The 24924-nt window shown below is 40.0% G+C and overlaps 1 protein-coding gene across 6 annotated transcripts in view; it reads left to right on the plus strand.

Annotated features, from left to right (window-relative positions):
- The window catches only part of ATG7 (autophagy related 7), a 244917-nt gene that overhangs the window by 46243 nt on the left and 173750 nt on the right, over positions 1–24924 (plus strand). For all 6 annotated transcript variants that reach the window (XM_032841624.1, XM_032841621.1, XM_032841623.1 and 3 more), the window contains 7 exons: positions 2714–2804; positions 3590–3734; positions 7292–7450; positions 13420–13614; positions 15097–15300; positions 17239–17354; positions 21871–21946. In XM_032841624.1, the coding sequence (XP_032697515.1) occupies positions 2714–2804; positions 3590–3734; positions 7292–7450; positions 13420–13614; positions 15097–15300; positions 17239–17354; positions 21871–21946 (986 nt within the window). The remainder of the gene's footprint in view (positions 1–2713; positions 2805–3589; positions 3735–7291; positions 7451–13419; positions 13615–15096; positions 15301–17238; positions 17355–21870; positions 21947–24924) is intronic.

Below are 24924 nucleotides of genomic sequence, written 5' to 3' on the forward strand. Positions count from 1 at the left end.
TAGATTATTTAGTTTAGGAAAGACCAATTTTCTTTTTTTCATCTAAATTAGTTTTCCCTCCTAGCTCTAAATAAAACTTTAAATAAAATTTTGTAAAGAATTATTCTGTATCATAGTATGAAATGAAGGCTATTGATATGGTAGTATTTTTTATTATTTCGAAGACAACCCAAAATTGCAATGACAATGGCATAAGAAGTACAATTTTAATCATCTTTTGCTCCTTGTGGTGCAAGGAGCCCACTGTCCATTGCTGATACGAAAAGTGTACTGGCAGCCAGGGGAAGGAGGCAGCAGACTGTGCTGTGAGTGGGACATTCTTCATCTTAATTCCTGTCCTTGATGTTCTCCTCCTGCTTATTCAGCTGTGGGAAAGCAAGACCTGATTTTCTCCTAAAAAATATTTTTCTATTATTTGGGGCATGTCTTATGGATACAGTTTATATAGAGGGAGATAGGACTGACTAAATACTATTGGTGGATTAAATATATTTTTTCATTGTTAATAAGCTATATCTAATATATATATAGGTAATATATCTATATCTAGATATATCTAATATATCTAGTTTTATATATATTTCTTAGAAATGGCTGTGACATTTTGAGTACAGAGATGTTTTCATTTGAAATGAAATTTTGTTTTTGTCTATGACTTCTTATCTATAACAGGAGAAAGCTTAGGCCAGAGTTGTTAGTTACAGTACTGAACTGTGGTTCTGAAATTCTTTCAAGTTTTTGGCTATATGTTAGAGAGGTACTTTTTTATTTAATGTAAGAGTAGTTAAGGAAAACAAACAAAATATGAATTTAGTAACATGTCTGAACTCCTTTTCCTAGAAAAAAAGAATTTTGAACTCTTAACCTCTGTAAGAACTCCTCTTTTATAGCAGTTTAACTTTGTTACATTAAAAAAAAAAAATTGGACCACATCAGAGTGCCTGAGTTAAAATGGGAAGGGACATTCGTTTTCTGGATCCTTGCTGTGAATGATGTCTCCAGCCACAGTGGGGCCCAAGTAGCTTTCGAGGATAACAGGCACCAAGGTTTTCCATTGGTCATTCTATCCCAGAAAGGAAAGATTGCATTAAGAAAATCTACACCTTCTAGGTCCCATATTTATATTGAGCAATACTGTTTTAAAAAACAGAGGTCAAGGGACGCCTGGGTGGCTCAGTTGGTTGGACGACTGCCTTCGGCTCAGGTCATGATCCTGGAGTCCTGGGATCGAGTCCCGCATCGGGCTCCCGGCTCCGCAGGGAGTCTGCTTCTCTCTCTGACCTTCTCCTTGCTCATGCTCTCTCTCACTGTCTCTCTCTCAAATAAATAAATAAAATCTTTAAAAAAAAAAACCAAAAAAAAACCAAAAAAAAAAACCAGAGGTCAAAAGCTAAAAAGTTCCCAAGGAAAGAAAAATAGAAGTGTTGACAGCAATCTAAAAGTAGGAGAATTGGGGCGCCTGGGTGGCTCAGTGGGTTAAAGCCTCTGCCTTTGGCTCAGGTCATGATCCCAGTGTCCTGGGATCGAGCCCCGCATCGGGCTCTCTGCTCGGCAGGGAGCCTGCTTCCTCCTCTCTCTCTCTCTCTCTCTCTGCCTGCCTCTCTGCCTGCTTGTGATCTGTCAAATAAATAAATAAATAAATAAAATCTTTAAAAGTAGGAGAATGGTCAAAGAACACCAACATACAAATTAGAAACATACAATTCTTCCCAGCAGTCCCATACATTTTTAAGTCAGGGAGTTTCTTTTCCTTCAGAGAATGTTACTTAAGGCAGACATTGGAAGGGATGCTAGCAGCATAGATTGTGGCCAAGTGAATTCGCTGTTAAGGAGTTGAGGTTTTAGTGTGAATTTCAGGTATTTGGTGAGAATGGGAGAGTGACAAAGGTCCTAAGATGTGAGGAGTGTGAGAGAGGCCCCCATTAGCAGGTTTCCACCAAGGAAGTCAAATTACCATTAAGGTGAGAAAGTAGCAGGAGCTTTCTAGAAAGCAAGTGAGACACTTAAGAGATTTTTTAATAGTAGAATAGAGCAACCACAGGACCCTTATCCTCTCAGAGCATCACACAGAGCTCTGAGAGCTTCGAGAACTGGAATTAAAGTTCCGAGGCACCCATAGCAGAGATTAAGAGAGGTTAGTGGAGAAGAGAGAAGTCAGGGAAGGGGAAGGTCTGAATGGATAAGGATAAACTTAAAGGAGAGGGCCGCTTAACAGAGGGATAGGCCAGGTGCTCAGTGACAGGCTTGGGAGGCTGAGCAGAGGGACATGGTAAGGATGAGAAACAGAAAGGAGGAACTGAATGCAGAGGTTGAAAGCCTGGTGGGAACTTCAGCGGAAAAGTGTAGTCACACTGGCTGGTCTTCCTTGGTTAGAGAGCTCTGCACAGGGTTATACATAGCCCAGAGGGGATCGTCTTATTTTGAGCAACTTCCGGGAACTGGGGAAGTGGAGGCAACCAGATGAAAATCAAGGGTTATTTCAGAAGCCCTTCTACAGAAAAACCATGCCCAGGTCTGGTGGTCTCTCCACAAGGGTGTGGGTAGTTGGGGCAGATGGCCAGCCACTTAGCAAGTACGTGCAAGGTCAAGCCCTGGAGCCTCGGTGAGAAAGAAGTGAACTGAAAGCTTATTAATGTTTGGCCCTCTTGCTACTTGACTTACTTGTTTTTATTTTTCCTTCCTTCATTCAACTCACTATTTTATTTGCTTTAAGATTGTCCCAAAGCAGTTGGATGGGAAAAAAACCAGAAAGGCGGCATGGGACCGAGGATGGTGAACCTCAGTGAATGTATGGACCCCAAAAGGTATATTTTGGAAGCTGTTTTCTCCAATGGGGCTGTTTGTTACCAGGACACACAGAAGGTTCCGTCAGGCCAACCACATCACTCAGGGCAGCGCAGGGGCTGCTGTTTATAATGACAAGTGTTACTCCACTCTTCGCTGCCTGATTTAAGTGTGGTTGTGAGAATTAAATATCACCAGTGGGGACTCGGAAGGGCACACAGTTCATCTACTCTTCTAGACATTATAAATTTTGTTCTTGCTTTGAGCTGAGACACTCAAACCTAGTTAGTTACAGGTACCTACTACCTTTTAGTCCTTTATTCATGGTCCTTTGATTTTTCCTATTAGCCTACATTGAAGGACGTTGTAAGAAATATTTTACGGAAACCAGTGTTGTATTTAAGGGATGATATAAGTGCACCCTTTTTTGAGGGGATGTGGAAAATGTTTTTTGGTTTTCAGTATTAGGGAAAACCTTCCTCTTAAGTAGCTGGTGTTTTTTTTATTTTTTATTTATAGTTACAATGACTCCTGTAAGTGGCCATGTCTGCATTTTCACCTTGGCTGCTAGGGGCTCAGTATCAAATTTATGGCGTATCACTAGCAGTTGCAGTGGTCTACGGTGGCCCAAATTGTGTGCCATTTCTCCTCCCTACTGCCCTAAAGCTTCATCTTATTTTCCCTTTGATCCCATTTTGCTCAGGATTTGTTCCTCAGTTTCTTATTCAGATGATTTCTACCTTTTTAGGATAAGATGGGGCATAAATGAGTGACTGAATGAATAAATAATTCTGTCATTTTCTAGGTTAGCTGAGTCATCAGTGGATTTAAATCTCAAATTGATGTGTTGGAGATTGGTCCCTACTTTGGACTTAGACAAGGTTGTGTCTGCCAAGTGTCTGCTGCTTGGAGCTGGCACCTTGGGTTGTAATGTAGCTAGGACACTGATGGTAAGTTTATGGGGGCCAAATGGTACCTCTGAAGCTGTGGCTTCTTTTCTTATTTTGCAATACCATATTGCCTTCCACCTCCCAGATTCCCTTTCCCTTCTTCCCATTCTTCTTCCCTCCCTCTCTCCCTTCCTTTTTCTTTTCTCAGTTATCTTTTTTAACTATGAAAGGCACTCATACTTTTATTATAAAGTAGAAACAGAAGGTCTTTCTCCACCCTCATCTCAAGTCCCATTTCCCAGAATTAAGAAGACTTCCTAGATTAGTACCCAATATCACATTCCTTGAAGTTTTCATAGGCAGATGCAAACATAGAGGGACATTTGTCATCTTTGCTGTCATCTGTTTATATTTATAAAAATTGGATCATAGTATACTGTCTGTAACAGGTTTTTATTCTTAACTTTATAGAAAAGTAATTGTGGTTCTCTGTGTGTTCTGTATAATGTATACATAGTGACCTTGTCCTCGATTTTTTCAAACTTCAGCATATTTTTTTGAGATACTGTTGAAATGAACATTTTTATATCTTTACATATGTCTAGGATTATTTCTTTAGGAAAAAAGCCCTAGAAGTAGAATTGTTATTTTAGAGAGAATGTATGTGTGTATGCACATGCATACATATATGTGTGTGTAACTGTGTGTATACTCACATGCACTTAAATGTACAATATATACTATGTACAATATGTTTATGTGGGTTTTTTTTTCAAGCTTAATTACCTTCCAGAAACATTTTACTGGATTGTACTTCTAGAAACTTGTACAAAACAGAGCTTTTTAATTTGCATTTATTAGTGAGAGTAAATCTTTAATTTCATTTCCTTTGTAAATTTTCTTTTATTCATCGAAATTTTCAAATTAATTGACACAAAATACATACAGTATTCTCTTAGCATCTTTTAAGACTCTGTCTTTTTTTTTTAAGATTTTATTAATTTATTTGACAGATCACAAGTAGGCAGAGAGGCAGGCAGAGGGAGAAGGGAGGAAGCAGGTTCCCTGCTGAGCAGAGAGCCCGATGCGGGCTCGATCCCAGGACCTTGAGATCATGACCTGAGCCAAAGGCAGAGGCTTTAACCCACTGAGCCACCCAGGCGCCCCAAGACTCTCTTTGTCTTTTTAAAAAATCTTTCCTCATCCCTAAGGTTGCATGTTTATGTTTTCTCTTTTTTTTCTCTTATTCAGACTTGCCAGAGGGGCGTGTCTATTTTATCAGTCTTTTTGGAAGACTAAGTCCTTGATTTATTTATTAGTTCTATAGCTTTTGCTCTCGTTTTGCTTTGCTTTCAGATTCATTAATAATTACTTTTATCTTCATTAATATCTTCCTGTTTTGTGGAATTTATTTTATTGTTCTTTACCTGGCTTCCAGAATTAGGTGCTTAGGTTTTCTTAACATTTTTAAAAATTATAAAGTCAGTGGAAAGCTACTGTAGAAAATTTGTAGTGTCAAAGTTAGAAAGCAGGAAAAGAAGACACCCATTTTCCTACCAGTTTTTCTTATTTCCTTCAATGTTTGTTAAATATATATTTAAAAAATCTTATTTATAATAATGCCCCTTGCTTTCATCTATTAACATTGTAACACTTTCTCATGTAATTAAAAATGATGCCTGTCAGGCATTTTTGATGACTATAGAATATGCCTTCTTAAATGATGAAATATACTGTTCTGAGACATTCCCCTAATGGTAGATGCTAACATTGTTTCCAGTATTTTACAACTGTAAATTATGTTGTGGAACATTTTGTTAATATTTCAGGTTACTTCCTCGGATAAATTGCTGGAAGCATTTACTGAGGATAGATTGCTGCAAATAGACTAGAAGATATGAACATTTGAAAGATTCTAGAAACATATTGCCAAATTGTCTTCCAGAAAAATTTCATCAGTTTACGTTCTCATCCAGTACAATAGCTTTTCATCACCACACCCTCACCAGCATCAAGTGTTACAGTTTTCTTTAATCTTGGCAGGTTAGCCATTTAAACTGTGTAGCATTCCAAAAAGCCAGAAGCAAATACCCACCCCTGCAGGTGGCTAACCTGTGGTCTGTTTGTAATTTACCTGGCTTTCTTCCCACTGCCCAGCATCTTCCCAGACTGTCTTCCTTGCTGTCCATTCAGCATTACTTTAAGGAAGGTAAAAATACTTCAGAAATAAATGTCCCCAAACCAAGCACAAGTGACTTTTAGATTTCCCATACCTTTATTCTGCCTCCATGGTAGACTGCTTTGCTGGTAAAAGTCACTTACCAAACTGGGTGAGTAGACCAAAGTTTACTAGTGGGCTTTCAAAACAGATAACCTAAACTATGCTTTTGAAAGGATGGATTCTGGCCTGTCCTTCTCAACCCTGCAAATGAATCTTGGATTTCTGTTGACTGTGCCCTTGGAACCATCAGCCTAATTGAGTTTCCGAATCCCTAATGGAAAGATACTGAAATAAGAGAGAGAGCAGAATCAGCTTTGTAGCCAGTCATGGCAGGGCTTCTCTTAGATCACTATGCTTTCTTATGATCTGCTAAAATACACACACTGCACCTCACTCTTCAAAAAGTAGGCATCTTCATTTGGTTGCAACTCTGGGTTTCATTCCTTCCCAACCATTAACCAGATCTATGACCTTAAATGATTTCCGGGTTACTCTTGCCATCTCTGTAGAACAAAATAATTGGACTAAGGATGTTAGAGATTCCATCTCACTTCAAAATTGTGTGGTTCTATAAGACTTTCTAGGAGTTATAATTGAAGTATATGAAATCATGCAAACTATTTCTGAGAATATAGAATTGTCCGGTGGATTACCGAATATTAATAAGGCCTTTACGTCTTGAAGGAGTAGTACAAAATCTTCTTTGATGTTATACGACAGGGAATAACTAAGTTATTTTTCTGAGGAGTTAATTCAGGCTTTAAGTGAGTTTTAATGTGAGCTGTTATTTATACTTAATTATTCATTAAGGGAAAGCAAGGACATTTAGGGGCTTATCACTAATCCTTTTAAGATAGCAACATAGACAATTCTTATGGGACTCACCTCCAGATCTTCCTCTGGTGCCACTGTCAAAAATAATGAGTTATTATTCAGACCCACTCTGACATTTCTTAGTCTCATTACTGCAGGAAGCCAGGCACCGGGTATATAATTATTTTATCTTTTTTTTTTAAAGATTTTATTTATTTATTTATTTGACAGACAGATATCACAAGTAGGCAGAGAGGCAGGCAGAGAGAGGGGGGAAAGCAGGCTCACCGCCGAGCAGACAGCCCGATGCGGGGCTTGATCCCAGGACCCTGAGATCATGACCTGAGCTGAAGGCAGAGGCTTAACGCACTGAGCCAACCAGGTGCCCCTAATTATTTTATCTTTTAAAGGAAGTTGACCTTCTGTGGATCAAAAACTGAATTTGCAAAATTCATTTTCTGAAGTTTCCTGTATTTGAGGTTCCCAAGCTACCCCCAAGCAATACCTCTTTTAGGGACTTTAAAGAGAGATACTCCTTGACATGTTCATCAGAAACACACCCTGATCTCTTGTTTCCATGCAGGGTTGGGGCGTCAGACACATCACATTTGTGGACAACGCCAATATCTCCTACTCCAATCCTGTGAGGCAGCCTCTCTATGAATTTGAAGATTGCCTAGCAGGCGGTAAGCCCAAGGCCCTGGCTGCAGCAGACCGACTTCAGAAAATATTCCCTGGAGTGGTACGTGATGCTGTTTGGGAACGTCAGAGCTTGTCTCCTATAGCTTCCTGCGATTAATCTCGGGGAATGGATGTTTGTCACTTACTACCCAGGACTTCATTATATGGCCAAGCTTCTGTTTCCTGTTCTCAGAGATGGGCATTAAAAAAACAAAACAAAACTCTCATATATTTAAAAATAAAATGAAGCACTTATGAAAAAAATGTTTTTGTAAGTTGCAAAGCATTATCTAAGTTAAGGAATGTGGGAATATTGGCAAAATACTGCCCCCCAAAATTTGGCATATTTTTATATACTGCCTTAGTCCAAGGGGATTCTTGGTAGCTCAGGTATAGGATATTCTTTCTTCATCACCAGAATACTTGATAATTACTTAGTACAGGCTTATGAAACTAAATTGAATGTAGTCTGTGCAGAAGGAATATCTGGCTAAATATTTAGCTTTTTACTCAAGCTGTTTTCTTATTTTTGAGTTGCATTGTTTACTTTAAAAATGCCAGATAGTAAGAGAAAAGTTCGTCGGTTCATTTGATTCAAATCTTGGCAGGGTTTTTTTTTGTTTTGTTTTTGTTTTTTAAGATCATCCACAAAAGAAAATGTGCATCTTGCATGCTAAATCAATTTATCTGACAGAAGTTAGGTTAGATGTCTCCAAAGCATCTGCTAACACTTAAAGTGGCCTAAGAGGTTCTCAGTGCTAGCTACAAAAAAAAAAACCAAAACCAAACAAACAAAAAAACCCCTTTCTCAAGGCTTTTCTGTTTAATCACTCAGTCTTAGATTTATTCATTTTAGTTCTTGCTTTAAAAGAGCAATGTTGTTTGTTTTGTCCATTTCACCAGTGATCCAGAGGAACATCATCTATTGGGTTTAATTTAAGACTATTGATGAATACCAGCTGTGTCCCCAGCTAGGTCCTTGATGCCAAAAGAAATAAGAATGTTAGAACCCCGTCATATTAGCTAGGTTTCTGCTACATTATTGCATACCACACAATCCTCACATCTCAGTGCCTTACTATTATAGGCATTTATTTCACATTCACAGGTCTGCAGATTGGCTGTGGCTTAGCTGCTGGGCTAGGCTGGACTCCAGGCTTTAAGTCAAGTTCCAATCTGGGCTATGTGTCATTGTTTTAAAATCTAGGTTAAGGGAGCAGCAGTCTTCTGGGTCATGCTCTTCTTATGGTAGAAGGTGGAAGTGTAAAAGGATTGGTAAAAACTTACACCTCTAAAAGTCTCAGCTCACCAGTGATACAGTGCAGCATTCTCCATCCCCTTGCTAAAGCCAGTCACCGAGCCAAGCCCAAGATCAGTGGAGTTGGACAATCTGCTCTGCCTTCCTAGTGGGAGGTCCTGCAAAGTCACATGGCAAAGGGTGAAGACATTTAATTCTATTAGCGAGAGGCAGTGCATAGTTGGAAAGAATAATCCAGTCTATCACTGGAAAGTGTTACAAATTCCCCTCAGGGCCCAGACAGACCTGGCTTTGAAGCTGACCTCTGCTACTAGTTGCCTGAAATTTTTCCTTGTCCAAATGGTCTGTGATCCAGTGCAGTCCTCCCTATTTATTCGTTCAGTTATTCTTTTACTTGGTCATTAAATATTTAAGGCCCTCTGTGTGCTAGAGACTGGGGAACAAAACAAAGTTCCGTCTCCCTTACATGGGGCTTCTGTAGTCCAGAGGGGGAACATGGTCAATAACTGATTTCATTAACAGATATAATTGTAGTAAGTGCATGAACTAGGAGCTCAGTTGCTGTGAGGATGTTTGCCAGGCAGCCTGACCTAAGTTAGACTCCCTTGAGGAGGCTAAGAGCTGCAGGATGAGTGGGGATCAGCTAGATGAAGGGTAACAGAGCTGTCTGTACAAATGCCTGAGTCAGGAGACAACACAGCGCTTCTGTGGCACCAAGGAAAACCAGGGAAGCTGAAGCATGGAGGTCAGGGAATACAGAGAAAGGCCCAGAATAGAAGCTAAGGCCAAAGCTAGGGCTGACTCTTGCTGGGCATTTGAGATCAAGTTCACCTTTTCTTGAAACCATTAGCCCACCAGGTCAGACATCTTCCTTGGCACTTACATTGTGCTACTCTGCTTTCCTTACTAGGTATTCAGTCCTTGAGGCCAGGAACCAGGTCTGTTATAGTTTTATCCTTCCTGCCTTATAAAAAATAATAGATAGTGTGCAAAATCCATTTAAGTCCTGGTGCAGTGCATCATAATTTCACTTACAGGTTACTCAGGCTTATGGTGCTTGCTTTGTATGTTTGGTGTGGTGTTTTTTTTCCTTGAACAAATACTTGCTCATCACCTTCCTCATACCAGGCTTCAGACATGTCTTAAGTGAACAAGACATGGAAAGAACTATTCTGCTGCAAATACCCTGTATAATCCTGGAGTTGAATTAATTGAATAGGAAAAAAACCTGACCATTAATAAGTCAAATAATTATGTGAAGTTCCCTTTTCTAAGACAAGGCAATAAAATGTAGGATTGTGGAACCACCATAGAGCTTTTAAAACCCAACTCTGGACGTCTGTTTTTAACTCTGATGAGTAACTTATTGGATCAGTTCTCCTGCCATAAACAATTATGCAGCTGGGTAAAATACATAAAATGACTCTCTCCAGTCAATGAACAATGGAAAGACAATGGTCCTAGACAAAAAGGAAATAAAGAATGTTTGTCCCAGCCTATTGCATGGAGGCACTTTCAAGCCCATGAGGAGCCCAAGGAGATGTTCCTGGGCTTGATGAGCTGAGAAAACTAACATCCAAGTTCAGAGCAGCTAAGGGAGCTGGAATGCACAGGACAGAGTATCAGACATGGGAGCTGAGCAGAGTAGTAGTCTGGGCAGCACCTTGAGTCTTTGACCAGATCAAGCTGCATGAGCTCAGGTTGTGACTTTGTGAGGCTGGGCAAAAAAGCACCACTGTTTGCTGTGAGCAGAGTGGAGATTCCAGAGCTCCCCCAAGGCTGGAAGACATTAGAATCCCACCTATCCAGAATGGAACGCCCTCATGGAGCACCCTGAGCCCTTAGATGACACTCCAGTAAGTTCAGAACTAAGCATAAAAGCTGAACTACCGAGCTTCCAGGAGAAAGTAGCACAGTGTTCTTGTGATACACAGAGGTTTCCTAGGGCCCAGGAAATACTGACCATAAGTGAAAAAATGGATAACTTGGACTTAACTTCATCAAAACCTGAAACTCCTGCTTCCCAATCAGTTCCGTTAAGAGAGTGAAAAGTCTGGCCAAAACCCAGAAAACATTCATGGTATGTCTACTTGGCAAACAGCTATTAAACAAAATCCATAAACAACATCTACCACACTCAATAATAAAAGGATAGACAAGGATTTTTTTTTAAAAGGGGCTAAAGACTTGTGCAGGCATTTATTTCATAGTGAAGACCTATAAATGGCCAATGCACACACAAAAATGCTCAACATCTGTGGTCTCAGGGAAACAGGAATTAAAACCATGAAGATATTCCCACTAAAGTGGCTCAAGTTAAAAAGACTGACAGGGATAAATGTTGTCAGGCTGGGGAGCAACCAGAGCTCTTGGTCTGCTGCTCAACCATTTTGTAAATCAGTCCGGCAGGTTTTCATGAAACTAAACCAACCTAAACCCAGAAATCCTACTCGGAGATGTTTATCTAAAGGAAATGAAAACATATATACTCTAAAACACTTACAGAAGAATTTCCATAATGGATTTATTCATAATAGCCAAAATTTAGAAATAACCCAAATAGCTGTCAGTGAGACATTAAGTAAAAAATTGAGGTATTTTCATACAGCAAAAAGGAACACACTCTTGATACTTTACTAATATGGATGGACCTCAAAAGCATTGTGCTGGGCAAAAGAAGCCAAACACCAACAGGTATAGACTGTGGGATACCATATATATGAGGTTCTAGAATAGGCAAAACTAATCCAGGGTTTTAAAAAGTGGTTGCAACAGCAGTTGTCCCAGTGGGGGTGGGAGTGGTGCGAATTGACTGGGAAGGGGCACACAAGCACATTCAAGGGTGATGGAAGTGTCCTATGTCTTGGTAGGTGTATGCAGTGGTTAATATGCAGTTTATTGAAACACACCCAACTGTACACTTGAAATCTGTGTGTTATACTTTCTGTGAACTTTCACCCTGGCTATACATTTGAATCATCTGGAGAGTTTTAGAAAATATTGATGGTAGGGTCCACTCTCAGAAATTCCGATTTAAATAGTCTGGGGAAAAGCCTAGGCATTAGGAATTTTAAAACCTCTCTAGGTGGTTCTGATGTGCAGCCAAGGTTGAAAACTGCCGTGTTGAAACTTGCTGAATTCTAGCCTTAGGTATGTGAATCTAAATGGTGGGCTGAGAGCCAGTCCCGAGTAGGCTTACTGGCTGAAGTTTTAGCAAGCAGAGAATCATGTAGGTCAGTGAAGTGGGTATGGATCTTTATTCTTGAAAAGATCTGAATTGGTGTTGAGTAGTTATGCTTTAATCTTGGTGTCATTAATATACCTAAATAATACCTTTTTTGGATCAAGCTACCACCGATGAAAATACTTTGCCAATTGTAATAAGACAATAAGGTAATAACATTACTGTAGTTTCTGCTATTGTTTGCTATAGTATTTGGTACCTGGTAGATGCATAATGCTTAATGAGTGAATTAATTAATGAGGTCCAGATAGCTGCCTCTGTAGTGTTCTTGTTGTTAAAATGGACTTGTTTTGAACCCTCTTTCTGAAGTCCTTTCTGTCTGGCATCTTTTCCTATTTTGCCTACAACTTTTTTTCGTTCTTTTAAATATCATTGCTTTTGCTAGTATTGTCTCTTCCTTGAATCCCGGAGATTAGGTTTAAAGTTCAAGGTAAGAAGAACATAGCTACAATCCACAAAAAAAAAAGATTTTTCCTTTGTAAAAGGACCTACTTATTCTGTCCTCCCTCCCCACCTCAGCTGTTCTTCTGGTAGGTGACAGGTTTTGGGAAATGAACGAAAAAGCTAATGATTTCACACTCCTCCCTGTAGCCAGCCCTATGCAGGGAGTTAAGGGTGCAGTTTGTGATTCTAGAACACTTCCTTTTCTGTGAACAGTTAATGTCCCTGGCTTCATTGACACCCATACGTTACTCACTGTTAATCTGCCAAGACACCGTGGGGCCTTCAGGGGACCAGTGGTAAATTACAGAGCTGTTCTAAAGTCCCTATGAAAACTCCTGAGTCCCCACACTTGAAGAGAATCCGGGCCACCTGACAACTTCTTTGGACAAGGAATGAAGTTTCATTTGAGTACCACACTCTGCTATAGCTCATGCCCCTTCTGTCCCCTCCAAAAAAAGATCTATACGCTCCTAAGTAGATTTTCTTGTCGTAGGTTAGAGAGTTTTTTTGGTTTAGAGAGCTTTTTTAAAGTGCATATACCTCTAAGATTAAAGCATAACTATCAGTCATTCTAATCTTATGTGAGTTTATTAAATCAAATGTTTTTTGTTATAATATCCTACTTGGAGATGTTAAACACTAAGGAAATGGTGGAGGGGGCAGTTTGGGAACCAGTAGGGAGAGACAACTGGACAGAGGACCTGAGCAGGCACAGGGCATTTTGATAGAGGTTCCTGGCCTCAGATTATAGGAAAAACCAAAGTTACGGTTTTCTTCAGTGTCCTCCTTGCCTCAAAGGGGAAGTACTTACCTCCTTCTTTGGAACTAGGATCTGTATGTCTCTGTTTGCTGCTTTATCCAGGCTCAGGGACCCTGAGATGACAGGACAAGATAATCTAGAATGTAGAGGTAAAGAAGGTACAGGGCACAGGTAGCAAAAGGGACAAGCGGCAAAATCATGGACAGAGAAATTTCTGGTTGCAAGAGACCACACATGCATGCTTGTAGCTATGGGGAGAAATGGGCTCTAAGATATCACCTATATGTTTGCTTCAGACATCTGTATATCTGGGTGTTTCCCCAGAATGCCAGAGGGTTCAACATGAGCATCCCGATGCCTGGACACCCAGTGAACTTTTCCAGCGTCACCCTGGAGCAAGCCCGCAGGGATGTGGAACAACTGGAGCAGCTCATTGAAAGCCATGATGTCGTTTTCCTGTTGATGGACACCAGAGAGAGCCGGTGGCTTCCTGCCGTCATTGCCGCGAGCAAAAGAAAGGTAGATTGTGTGGATCTTGGGGCTTTTGTGTCTGGTTGTGACTTGATGTGCCATTACCCTGGAGGGAGATCTGCCTTCCCTCCAGAAGAGAGATGTGCTGGCAAATGACCTAGTGACATGGTGCCAAAAGGCTTCCGCTGGCGGACGGTGTTTTTGCCTCATACAACACCATCTAGTATAATAGGTATCTTCTATTTAATTTTCACAGCAACCCTTTGAGGTCTTCTAGAGGGGATATTCTACTTACATTAAAACGTAAGCTCCAAAAGGACAAGGACTGTATCATTTATTACTTTTTGGTCAGTGACAGCTTCAAGGGCCAACAGTATTGAATGGTTAAATAAATCACAGTACATAAATGTGATGGAATACTATGCTACTATGCACAATTATGTTCTCAAAAACTTAACATGGAAAATATCACATTATATTAAAAAAGCAAGATATGATATTGTATACATTTAATAAGAACTGTTTATATCTGTAAATATACAAACATTTACTTCTGTTTAGCAAGAGGGTGGGGAGGACGCAAGAAGAAGGTAGAAGGAGGGGGGAAGGAAAGAGAAAGCGTGAAAACAACAGGAAGAAATACCCAAAACTATTAGTAGTAAGTGTTTGAGCCATGAGATTGTGAGTGATTTTTTTTTTCTGGTGAACTTTTTATTATCCAACTTCCCATATAACCAGAAATTTAGGAGAATAAGTTAAATTACAACTAAGAGAAATTCTAATATAAATGAGAAAAAAAGTGGTCCTTAAAAAATCTCTGTGAAGGTTGAATTGTAGTGTGTCAGTTATATCTCAGTGAAGCTATTATTAAAAAAAAAAAAAAAAAAAAAAAGTCTGTTAGCGCCCCTGGGTGGCTCAGTCAGTTAAGCCTTCAGCCCAGGTCATGATTCCCAGTCTCCGGGGATCAGGCCCCATGGCCAGCTCCCTGCTCAGGGAGGAACCTGCTTCTCTCTCTCTCTCTGCCCTCTCTCCCCAACTCATGTATTCTCTCTCAGTCACTCTCTCTCACTCTGCTCTCTCTCTCTCTCTCTCTCAAATAAAATCTTTAAAAAAAAAAAATGTGTGTAGGCATGACAGATGATAGCACAATGGTGGAAAGAATGAGACTGAGAATTATCAAGATTTGGTTTTAAACATTTACCTGGTAAGTGACCTTGGGCAAGTTATAGAAGTAACTGCTCTGACTTTCATTATCCTCATCTGTAAATAGGAAATATAAAACTACAAATATCTCATCTGGGACTTCTAAATGAAACCAAAGTAGATAATTAATGATAATCACTGGTCAAGTAAATCCTCAGTATTGGGTAGCTTTTACTAACATTGGCTTCTAGACTCTAAGTACATTCAAATGCAGTTATTTATAAAATAAATTTAAAAAATTTTAAAAGTTGACCAAATATGAAATTAGCCATGGCTTAAAATGTAAGTGTCTCTTAACTCTAGACTTTTATTCCTTGAAATCCACAGCTGGTCATCAATGCTGCCTTGGGATTTGACACATTTGTTGTCATGAGACATGGCTTGAAGAAACCTAAGCAGCAGGGAGCTGGGGACTTGTGTTCTGGTCACCTTGTGGCACCTGCTGACCTCCTGGGCTCATCACTTTTTGCCAACATTCCTGGCTACAAACTTGGCTGCTATTTCTGCAATGATGTGGTGGCTCCAGGAGATGTAAGTAGATTTCTTTTTGCTTCCAGGTATTTCCTACAACTGTCTTGCCCCCTGGGGCAAAGAGACCCAGCTCTTTCTTTTGTGACTATTTAAATATTGTCTTTAAACAAATAGAAGAATTCTCTAATTTGGGAGTGACATTATTTCCCCACTAGCCTTGATTGGTGTCATAAACTGTGCACAGCTCTTCTTGTTCACCAGCTTAAACGCAGTGACCAACCATTTTTGTGGAAAGCTCAGCAGGGAAACTGCAGGATAGATTGGTCCGTGGCAGTACTCAGCACTGTTTCCTGTGCTTGTATCACTGAAGACAGCATCAAGTGAGGGGTTTGAAGACCCGGATTCCAGTCCAGGCTTGGACACTGCCTGTGGGGTGATTCCAAATAACATTCATAGACTGCCCGTGCGTCTGCAGAATGGGGCCGAGTCCCATAAGATTGTCAGATTTAGCAAGTGAAAATACAGGATTCCCAGTTAACTTCGAATTTCTTTTTTTTTTTTTTAAGATTTTTTATGTATTTATTTGACAGACATAGATGACAAGTAGGCAGAGAGGCAGGCAGAGAGAGAGGAGGAAGCAGGCTACCTGATCAGCAGAGAGCCCAATGTGGGGCTCAATCCCAGGACCCTGGGATCATGACCTGAGCTGAAGGTAGAGGCTTTAACCCACTGAGCCACCCAGGTGCCCCTTAAATTTGAATTTCAAGTGAATAATATTTTAGTATGAATTTGTCCCATGCAATATTCAAGACCTGCTCGTATTAAAATAATATTCGTTGTCTATCTCAAATTCAGATTTATCTGGGTGTCTCTTATTTTACCAGTAGGAGAGGGGAGAATACTTTAACTTGACTGCTCATAGTGCAAGGTGGGTCAGATGTGAAAGTGCTCTGAACAGCAGGCAGTACACTGTTCAAATGTAAGATTCTGTGGCGTTAAAGCCACCACACAAAGCACAGTCTGTAGGAATGGTCTTTTATCAGAACAGATAATCACTTCTGGTGAAACAAAGCATAGGTGTTTCTTTATGCTTCCCTTCATTTTCCCCTTCTTTAAAAACACGTTCCTTAATAACTCCTACCTCTTTTGGATGGCTGGATTTATGGCCTCCCTGTATAAAGAAAAAAAGATAAATATTCTCCGTGTGAAGAAGGATGACTTGATGATCTTCATCAGTGGTGTTATAATATACAGCTCGTCCTCTTATTTCATCATTACCAACAAGTAGGATTAAGAGTCAGTTGCAGCAAAGTTGTATCTGTTCATAAGGTGAAAATTTCAGAGTCAAAATCATCCCTAACAACCTCTTAACTTGCCTAAAGTTGGAAGTTAGAATTTCTTTTGTTGCACCAATGAGGGCTTGTGTTTGGAGCCATGTTGTAGCAAAAATACTTGTATTTCAGCCCAAAGATCACACTCAGTGTGACATGATGTCCACACTGTGAGAAGCACACAGGAGCTGAGGACTGCAGAATTACCCCACATCACAGGCACTCTGAGGCATTGGCTCCGTTAGAATGGCAGGGCAGAATCATTTGCCTCTCTCTGTGTCCCTCAATTACCAAGCACAGTGGGGTTGATTTGAATCTGTTAAAAGAGCACATGACACAACTCCATATATGGGGAAGCTAGGTCCCAATCTTTGATTGTTCATTACTGTTATTCCCTTTTAGCAAATTACCTCATTTCGTTACCTAAGTTGTATACTTTGTTTTTCTTGGTACTTCCAAGAAGTGATCTTATTTGAGGCTGAATGTTCTTTGCCCACAGTGAGCGAACGTCTGGTTATCTTATGTAGCTTTAACGTGGAGGCAGACGATAGTAAGCACAATTATATAGTGCTTACCTTGTGCTAGGCACTGTTCTAATCACTCTGCTTCAGACAGCACAGTTGAGTGGACTGAAACTTTGAGCACACATCAATGATTGTTCCTCTAGTCAACCAGAGACCGGACCTTGGACCAGCAGTGCACTGTGAGCCGCCCAGGACTGGCCATGATTGCAGGAGCCCTGGCCGTGGAATTGATGGTTTCTGTTTTGCAGCATCCAGAAGGGTGAGTTTACTCTTTAGAGATGGTCATTTAAACAAAGACAGCTTGGCCTTTTCTCAGCCTGACTCTTCTGAGAATTTTTTTCTTCAAAAATACAAGGTTGAAAAACCCAATCTGATTCTTTGGCCTGGGGGAGCTTATCATGTGATCTTCGGGGCTCTGTCTCTGCATCCTTCTGGAACTGAACTCTCCTAGAGTTATTTGGTAACTGACGAAAAGGAAAAATAAACATTTTGGTGGAGGCCTTAGGGACCTTCATGCTTTTATTCTGTTAGTAGGTTTTGATCTCCTTAGGCCTGAACATTTGCAAGGCAATACATGAATCACATGTGATAGAAATTGCATTGGGCTTTATGTAACATCCTCAGTGACTTGACCAAATGGGAGTTTATTTTGCTTATGCAGCAAGAAGCCTAGAGGCAGGCAATCCAGAGTTGGTACAAAAGCTTTGTTAGGCCATCAGGGACTCAAGTTCCTTCTTACCATTCTACCAGATACTGTCAGCTTTTCTTCCTTATGCTTGCCACCTCTACCTCCAGTACTTCTTCTGTGTTAAAGTTTAGAACACCTGTCAGCTTAGTTGAGGCTGCTCCCTTTTAAAGAGCTTTCTTGGAAGACTCACCCATTGATTCTAACTCCTATATCATGTGGCCACACTTTGTTGCAAGGGAGACTGACAAATATGGTTGTTTTATCTGGGCACATTGCCTCCCTGAACAAAGTTGTGATCAGATAGATGTGGAGAATGGATGTTGGGTTGGCAAACAGAAGTGAATGCTCACTCATTTTTTTTTTTTTGAATTATGTATATATTTTAAAACCCCAGAAGAGATTATTATGTAGTGGTATTCATTATGTTTGCCTGGCATTTTCCTTTTTTGTTACTTTTCATTTCCTTTTGTATCTTGGAGCTTCCAGCCAAGGCTATTATCCTTCTGCCAGAAGAATGCCCTTTATTATTTCCTTTAGGAATACTAGTGATAATACTAGTGATAGGAAAACTGAAGATACTTCAGTTTTTGTTTGTCTGAAAATAACTTTGTCTTCATATTTGAAAGATATTTTTGCTGGGTATAGAATTGAAGATAATGGGGGTAATTTTCTTTTAGCACATTGAGAGTATAGTCCTATTATCTGTAGGTGTTTTTATTGTTGTTGAGGACTTGGGTGTTTAACTTACTGCTGCTCCTCTGATACAGTTTGTTTTTCTTCCTCTTTCCCTGCCCTTAGTTACTTTTAAGGCCTTCTCATTGTCTTTGATTGTGAGAAGTTGGACTGTGATATACCTAGTTATGTATTTTTCCTGGTTGTGTTCTCTAGTGCTTCTTGAACCCATGGCTTGATGCCTTTCCTCTCTTGTGTAAAATGCTCAGCCATTATCTCTTAAAATATGGCTTCTGCTCCTTTCTGTCTTCTTTCCTTTTGAGTTTCTAATTGCATGTCAGAATCAACCTATGCCCTTTTCTGTATTTTCCAGTATTTTGTCTTTCTTTGCTTCAGTCTGCCAATTTGTGGTTATCTTCCAGTTTGCTAATTCTTTCTTCTTCTAAGTCTAATATGTGTTAAACCATTCACTGAGTTTTAAATTATTTTATGTTCAGTTATAAAAGTTCCATTTGATCTTATTTTATACATTTCCTAATCTCTGCTGAAATTGTGATTTTGCTCTTTTTCATTCCTTGAAAACATTTAATTATGTTTTTCCTTTTAATTCTATAATGTATCTCCGTTATCTGGATCTCCTGTAATTCTGTTCCTCTTGCCTATTGGTTTTGTTTTTTGTTTATTTGTTTTTTGACCTTGACCTTGGCTTTTGGTTATGTATTACCTCCTCTAGTACCTGGTATTTTTTTCTTTTTTTTAGACAAATCATTTTGATTATGGAAAATTCAGACATATATGAAAGAAAAAGTATATATAAAATAATAAACCCCATTGTATAGACCCCCCAGCTTCAATGGTTACCAACATATGGTCTATCATCATTTATCTATACTATTATCCCCATTTTTTCTCTTCCCACTGGCTTATTTTAAAGCAAATCCAAGACGTAGCAATTCATTCATAAAAATGCATCTTTTTAGTAAAGATACTTTACATATAAAAATAAAAGTAATTCCTTCATATCACTTCACATCCAGTTAGTTTTTCAGTTTCCCCAGTTTCTCAAATCCGCTTGGTTATTTATTTTTTTTTGCTTGATTATTTTTCACTATTAGACATTATATATGAAAAATTGCCCAGATGATGTAATTTCCATTTCCCTCTGGAAAACTGCAAGACCAAATACATTAGTAGTCCTGGAATACTTAAGTCTAATTAGGGCTTGTCTATTTCTGGTTCACTCTTATTCCTATAATGTAACCCCCATTGTTCCCAATCCAACACCTGGATTATTTTTCATGATTCTTCCTTATTGGCAGACCTCAAACTCTAGTTTTTCCTTCCAGTCCATTTGTCTGTCCATATAACTCTTCAGCTTCTGGATCCTATAGCCACTGCTTTTGGAAGTTTGTAATCACCTTATGACAGAAAGTTGCCCTTAAGAATGCTGTGTTGAGCTCTATGGGCTTCTCTCCTCTCACAGATCTTGGCTCTGCATTTCTTCCCTACTTTGGTAGCTGTCATGCTTTCAAACAAAAGTTTTAATATGGAATCTAGCTTTCTGTTTGTTTTCAGTGGAGGGTTGGTCATGACTACCTAGCCTACCAATGCCATACCACTTTTTAAAAATATATTTTTTAATTTATTAAGCACTCGTAGTGTACTAGCTTGCATGTGAGAGTAGAGAAGTGAGTGACCTGATATGTTTTGTTTCAACTGGACCTTGGCTTTATGGTACTCTATGTGATTACTATACTGTATATGTGTTACATTAAAGATACAAAGCTTAGCATGATTGTGATCTGGACACCCTATCTGCTCCAAGAAAGAAGCTCTTACGTAATGACCTATAAAAAATATAATTAATTCATCTTGTAATAAATAGAAGTGAGGTAAAATTAAATTAATTTCAAGAATAGAGCCAGCAATTTTAAGAAAGAAAGAAGGAAAGAAGAGATGAGAAAGGGATGGAGGAAAGAAAAGGAAAGGAAACAAAGAAAAAAGTAAAAGAAAAATGATTAAACAGTTTAAGATTCTCTCTGTACCTGCTCAAGGGTCTGCCGCCAGGTGTCAGCTAGCAGAATGAAGTCAAATGGATTTTTACACCCAATTATCTGACAAATACACTATAATTTATTTTGTTTGTCAGATGCTTATTATATAGTGCTTACCTTGTGCTAGGCACCATTCTAATCACTCTGCAAGAGTAACTCTTAATCCTCATAGCCAATCTATCAGGAAAGAACTATTACCTGTCCCATTTTTGAGGGGGAAATTGAGTCATAGAGAGGATAAGTTGTGGGAATTCACAAAGCTGGTTAGTGGTATATTTGGGCTTTCACCCAAGACAGTGTTGCTCCAAACTCTTTTTAATCATCCTGCTATGCTGTTTGTAACACATAAAGGAGAGAATTGAAGTGTTGAAAGAGTTGTTTTTCTAATTCTCAGAAATTAACATTGAATATTCTCTTTATTTTATGACTCAAGAGTTTTTCTGCAGGATTGAAAAGATGACCTCTATACAATATTGGTAGAATACATAGTTAGTCTAGGTGTAACAGAGTTAAATGAAAATAAGCATCTTTCTTCTTCTTCTTCTTCTTCTTCTTCTTCTTCTTCTTCTTCTCCTTCTCCTTCTTCTTCTTCTTCTGTCTTCCTCTCATCTTGTCATCCCCCGGGCTACCCCTGCCTTCTAAGTGTCATGTGGCCTCCTGACAGGGTGTATCTGGGATAAATTCTTGGAGAGCCGATTCTGCCATTCCTTGACACTGTCCCCTCAGTCTGCAGTGTTCGCCCTGGTTGTAGGCTGAAACCAGGTCCTGTGTCACATGTCTTCTGTGCCATAAGGAGACATCACACTTGTCATTTGGGAAGAGTGCATCCGTTCTCCTGCCCAATTAATTCCTCACTGTTCTATCTCCTTCCTCCATTTTTGTAGCATTCATATCACCTCAAGAAGTTAAGGTTGGAAAGTTTTCCATTTCAAAATTTCAGTACAAAAATGTGCCCATGCTTTTTTACAAGACTATCTTAGAGTAAGGGAGTTAACAATCTGCTTAGCATGTGCCAAACATTGCACTTGGCAGTTTGTCTAACTTGTTCCTAATTTATGCCTCATAATGGTCTTATTCCTGTTTTATAGTTAATGGACCGAGAGCACAGAGAAGTTAAGCAACTTTCTTGTGGTCATAAGCTCTGGCCTTTCTGACTTCAAAATTCAGGCATTTTTTGTGTGTGTGCTCTTCTTCCTCTTTCCCTCTCATGGAAATTAGGTTTTTGCTAGTTCGTGCTTTCTCACAAGGGGCATTTTTGGTTATCCTTATAAATCTCACATGGCCCCGCTCCAGATCATCCTCATGGGTCTTAAACCTAAACTTTTATTAGACAAGTACCTGTAATTTTTTCTTTTTTTCAGGGGCTACGCCATTGCCAGCAGCAGTGATGACCGCATGAATGAGCCGCCAACCTCTCTCGGGCTTGTGCCTCACCAGGTTAGTGATTTGGAAGTGAAGTCATAATTCTGCACCTGGTTCCAGTGGTGCAGGGGGAACGCATGTGGGGTCACCTCATCATACCATCATCAGCTCAGCCCACCTTCCTTTTCACCCTCCTTCTCCTCCAGCTGCTTTGAGTTTCGGTGGGAATGCTGTAAGACTACCTGGCAAGTATCCCATTTTGCAGGGATGGTGATGAGGAGAAATTGTAAATAAGTAGCATCACCCAGAGTCGTGGATGCATTTAGCATGTTGACTGGAGGTCTCGTAGTGAAGAAGCAGCAGTAAGAACATACTCTGGAACTGGCCAGACGACAGTTTAAATCCCAGCCCTTCAGTTAATTAAGATGGCCTTCCTTGGCCAAATCCCTAAACTTGTCTGAGCCCTTGTTTGCCTGTCTATAAAATGGAGACAGTAATACTGCCCTCGTGTGGTGGTTGCAGAGATCAGAAATGATGGGTGCAGAGTGCTTGGCAGTGGTGCCTGGAGTGTCATAGGCCCTTGGTGAAGGATGCTGGCTATTTTTGTTGCTGTTCTTTATTATTCAGTCCCTAGCCACATAAAAAGCCTTATGGGCATGCATGGGAAAACCATTAGAAGTGTCAAAAAATAGGGCTTCTTTTCAAAAAAAGAATCTGAAGTATGAAGAAGATCCATCCCATAGAGACAGAAAAAAAAGTGATGGAATGAACATTTCAAATTCATGTTGCCTTGTCACTAGTTTTTGTTACTGTGTTTTTGGAGGAATGAAGACGTTTTCCAGTCTTACCTTCTGGAAGCCATTTATCCAAGTGCCATCTGTGTATTTCTGTGTATAAGAGGAAGGCTGTCTCCAAACAGAAAGTGGTGACAGTGCCCACCAGTCCCATCTCAGGGTTCTGAGAACAGGCTCACAGCTGAAGGCAAGAGCAGGGTGGCCCCTCAGCCCACATTGGTCTCCCCATGCCTTCCCACCTCCTGCTTCCCGTCATCTAGGACAGCCCTATCATTTTCCAGTTGGCGGTTTGAGTCAGAAGAAGGAAAATTATTCACCCACAGTCATAGAGAGGTAGTGGATGAGCCAAAACATGAACCTAAATTTGGCACACCTACTGGTGCTCTTCGTGAGGCATTGTGAGTGAAATTTTCCCAGCCTGCCCGTGGGGAGTGTTACCTTCTGCTCGACACTCCAGCCCTCTTGCACTAAGTCGCCTGTCAGACACCGTGTGTTAGGTCACTTACCCTCTCAGAGCCCCTTTCCATATCAGTAAAAGCAGGTGCCTTACCTGGTGTCCAAGATTATATCTATGATGAGGCTTTGCAGACCATATAACACAGTGCAAATGTGGCTTTTCCAGTCTGTCTCACACAGACTGTGTGCCACTATGTTGCATTTATTTGGCATGAATATGTTTATCTTTCTACAGAAACATTTCAGGCAGGACCCAACAGACACTGTAATAACCTTCCATCATAAGGAAGCTGTCTTCTAGAGCCGACCTCTGCTGTTTATACTCGAATCTCATTCAAATCCCTACCCACTTCCCCTCTTCACATGTCTCTGTCCCTCTTTTCTGACCTTGAGATGTGCCCTCATCACCCTTACAAATTTCATACTGAGAAGAGCCTTAATTAAATTTTCAGTCATGCCCCTGCACTTCTCTCCTTCTTTAAGTCCTTTATGTTAAATCACCACAGCTGTAGTTTTCTTAGTGCCAAGGCCAGAGGGCAAAACAGTCTCTTTATAGAAGGGTCCAGTGTCAAAATGCATGTGCCCATGTTTTTAAAGTACTATGGCAACTAATCCCTCTCAGTGTCATTTACCCCCATTGAGCCTCATAATTGTTTGTCATTCACCAACTCTTCTAGTTCTTTCTCCTCGTTTTCAAATGTCTGAAGGATTATTTTGGTTGTTGGCCATCTCTTCATTTGGTCTTTTCAAAGGCTGAAGAATAACCCAGCCATATATGGGAAAAGCCCTGCGCTTGTGTGTGATTAGTTGCTTACATTATTTCAAGTTTCAAGCCTTTATTTTTAGCTACTATCTAAAAAAGACAGTGGAGAAAGAACTTTAAAATTAATCAGGGTTGTGTGGTTCCTATTTATAGGCTTTAAATTTCTTCTTCTTTTTCTCCTTTTTTTTCTTAAGTGGAGTGAGTCCATTTATGCAACTCTGTTTTGATTAGGGGAACATCGTTTCCACAAAAACACTGGGCTGTGTTGCAATGCCCTGCTGCAGACTCAGCATGTCCCTCCTCCTCTTCCTGGCTCTCCAGATTTCCTCTTGGAGAAGAACTTGGTAAACCCCTTTGTGTGCCTTGCATACAAAGAACGACCCCATGAGTTCCAGGGGCTTTTTTTTTCTGTCCCCCAAGGAGAGTGTGTGTTAATTGGCCCCTGTGGAATAAGCTGTAGTAGAAAAGTGATAGCCCTTGGATAGAAATGGCAAGGCCCCCCACCAGCAGCGCATTGTGTAATCTGGAGAAAGTTGCTTAACTTAGCCTATGGGCTCTGTGTCTCTTGCTTTCCTTGTCAGACCAGGGAGGCCTGAGGATGACTTAGTTGATCTGCCTGTGGGACTATAGGCAGATTTTGACCCATTCAGAGATTGACCAAGTGCAGGAAAGGGCTTGATTAGGCCCTGATATGCATAATAGCCTGAAAATAACCTGACTGATTTTGAAAACAGTGAAAACACCATTTGAAGATAAGAAACTAGGCTTATGGGTTTATTCTTTTTTAAAAGTGACCCAGTGTACATGGATGGGATTCTGCAAGCAGCCAGCAATAAGCATAATCCTCTTTCTGTGTGTATAAAGCTCATCAACTCCTACAAATTGTTAAGTATACAACCTGAGTTATCACAAAGTAAACATGACTCATGTACCCAGCACACAGATTAAAATAAAATGTTCTCAAGCATCTCTGAAGCCCCTGTCATGCTTCTTCCATTTATTGTCACATCCTTCCTACACAGAGGCAAGCATCGCTTGAC

Source organism: Lontra canadensis, unplaced genomic scaffold (assembly GCF_010015895.1).
Source record: "Lontra canadensis isolate GAN:19392208 unplaced genomic scaffold, GSC_riverotter_1.0 scaffold124, whole genome shotgun sequence".
NCBI lineage: Eukaryota > Metazoa > Chordata > Mammalia > Carnivora > Mustelidae > Lontra > Lontra canadensis.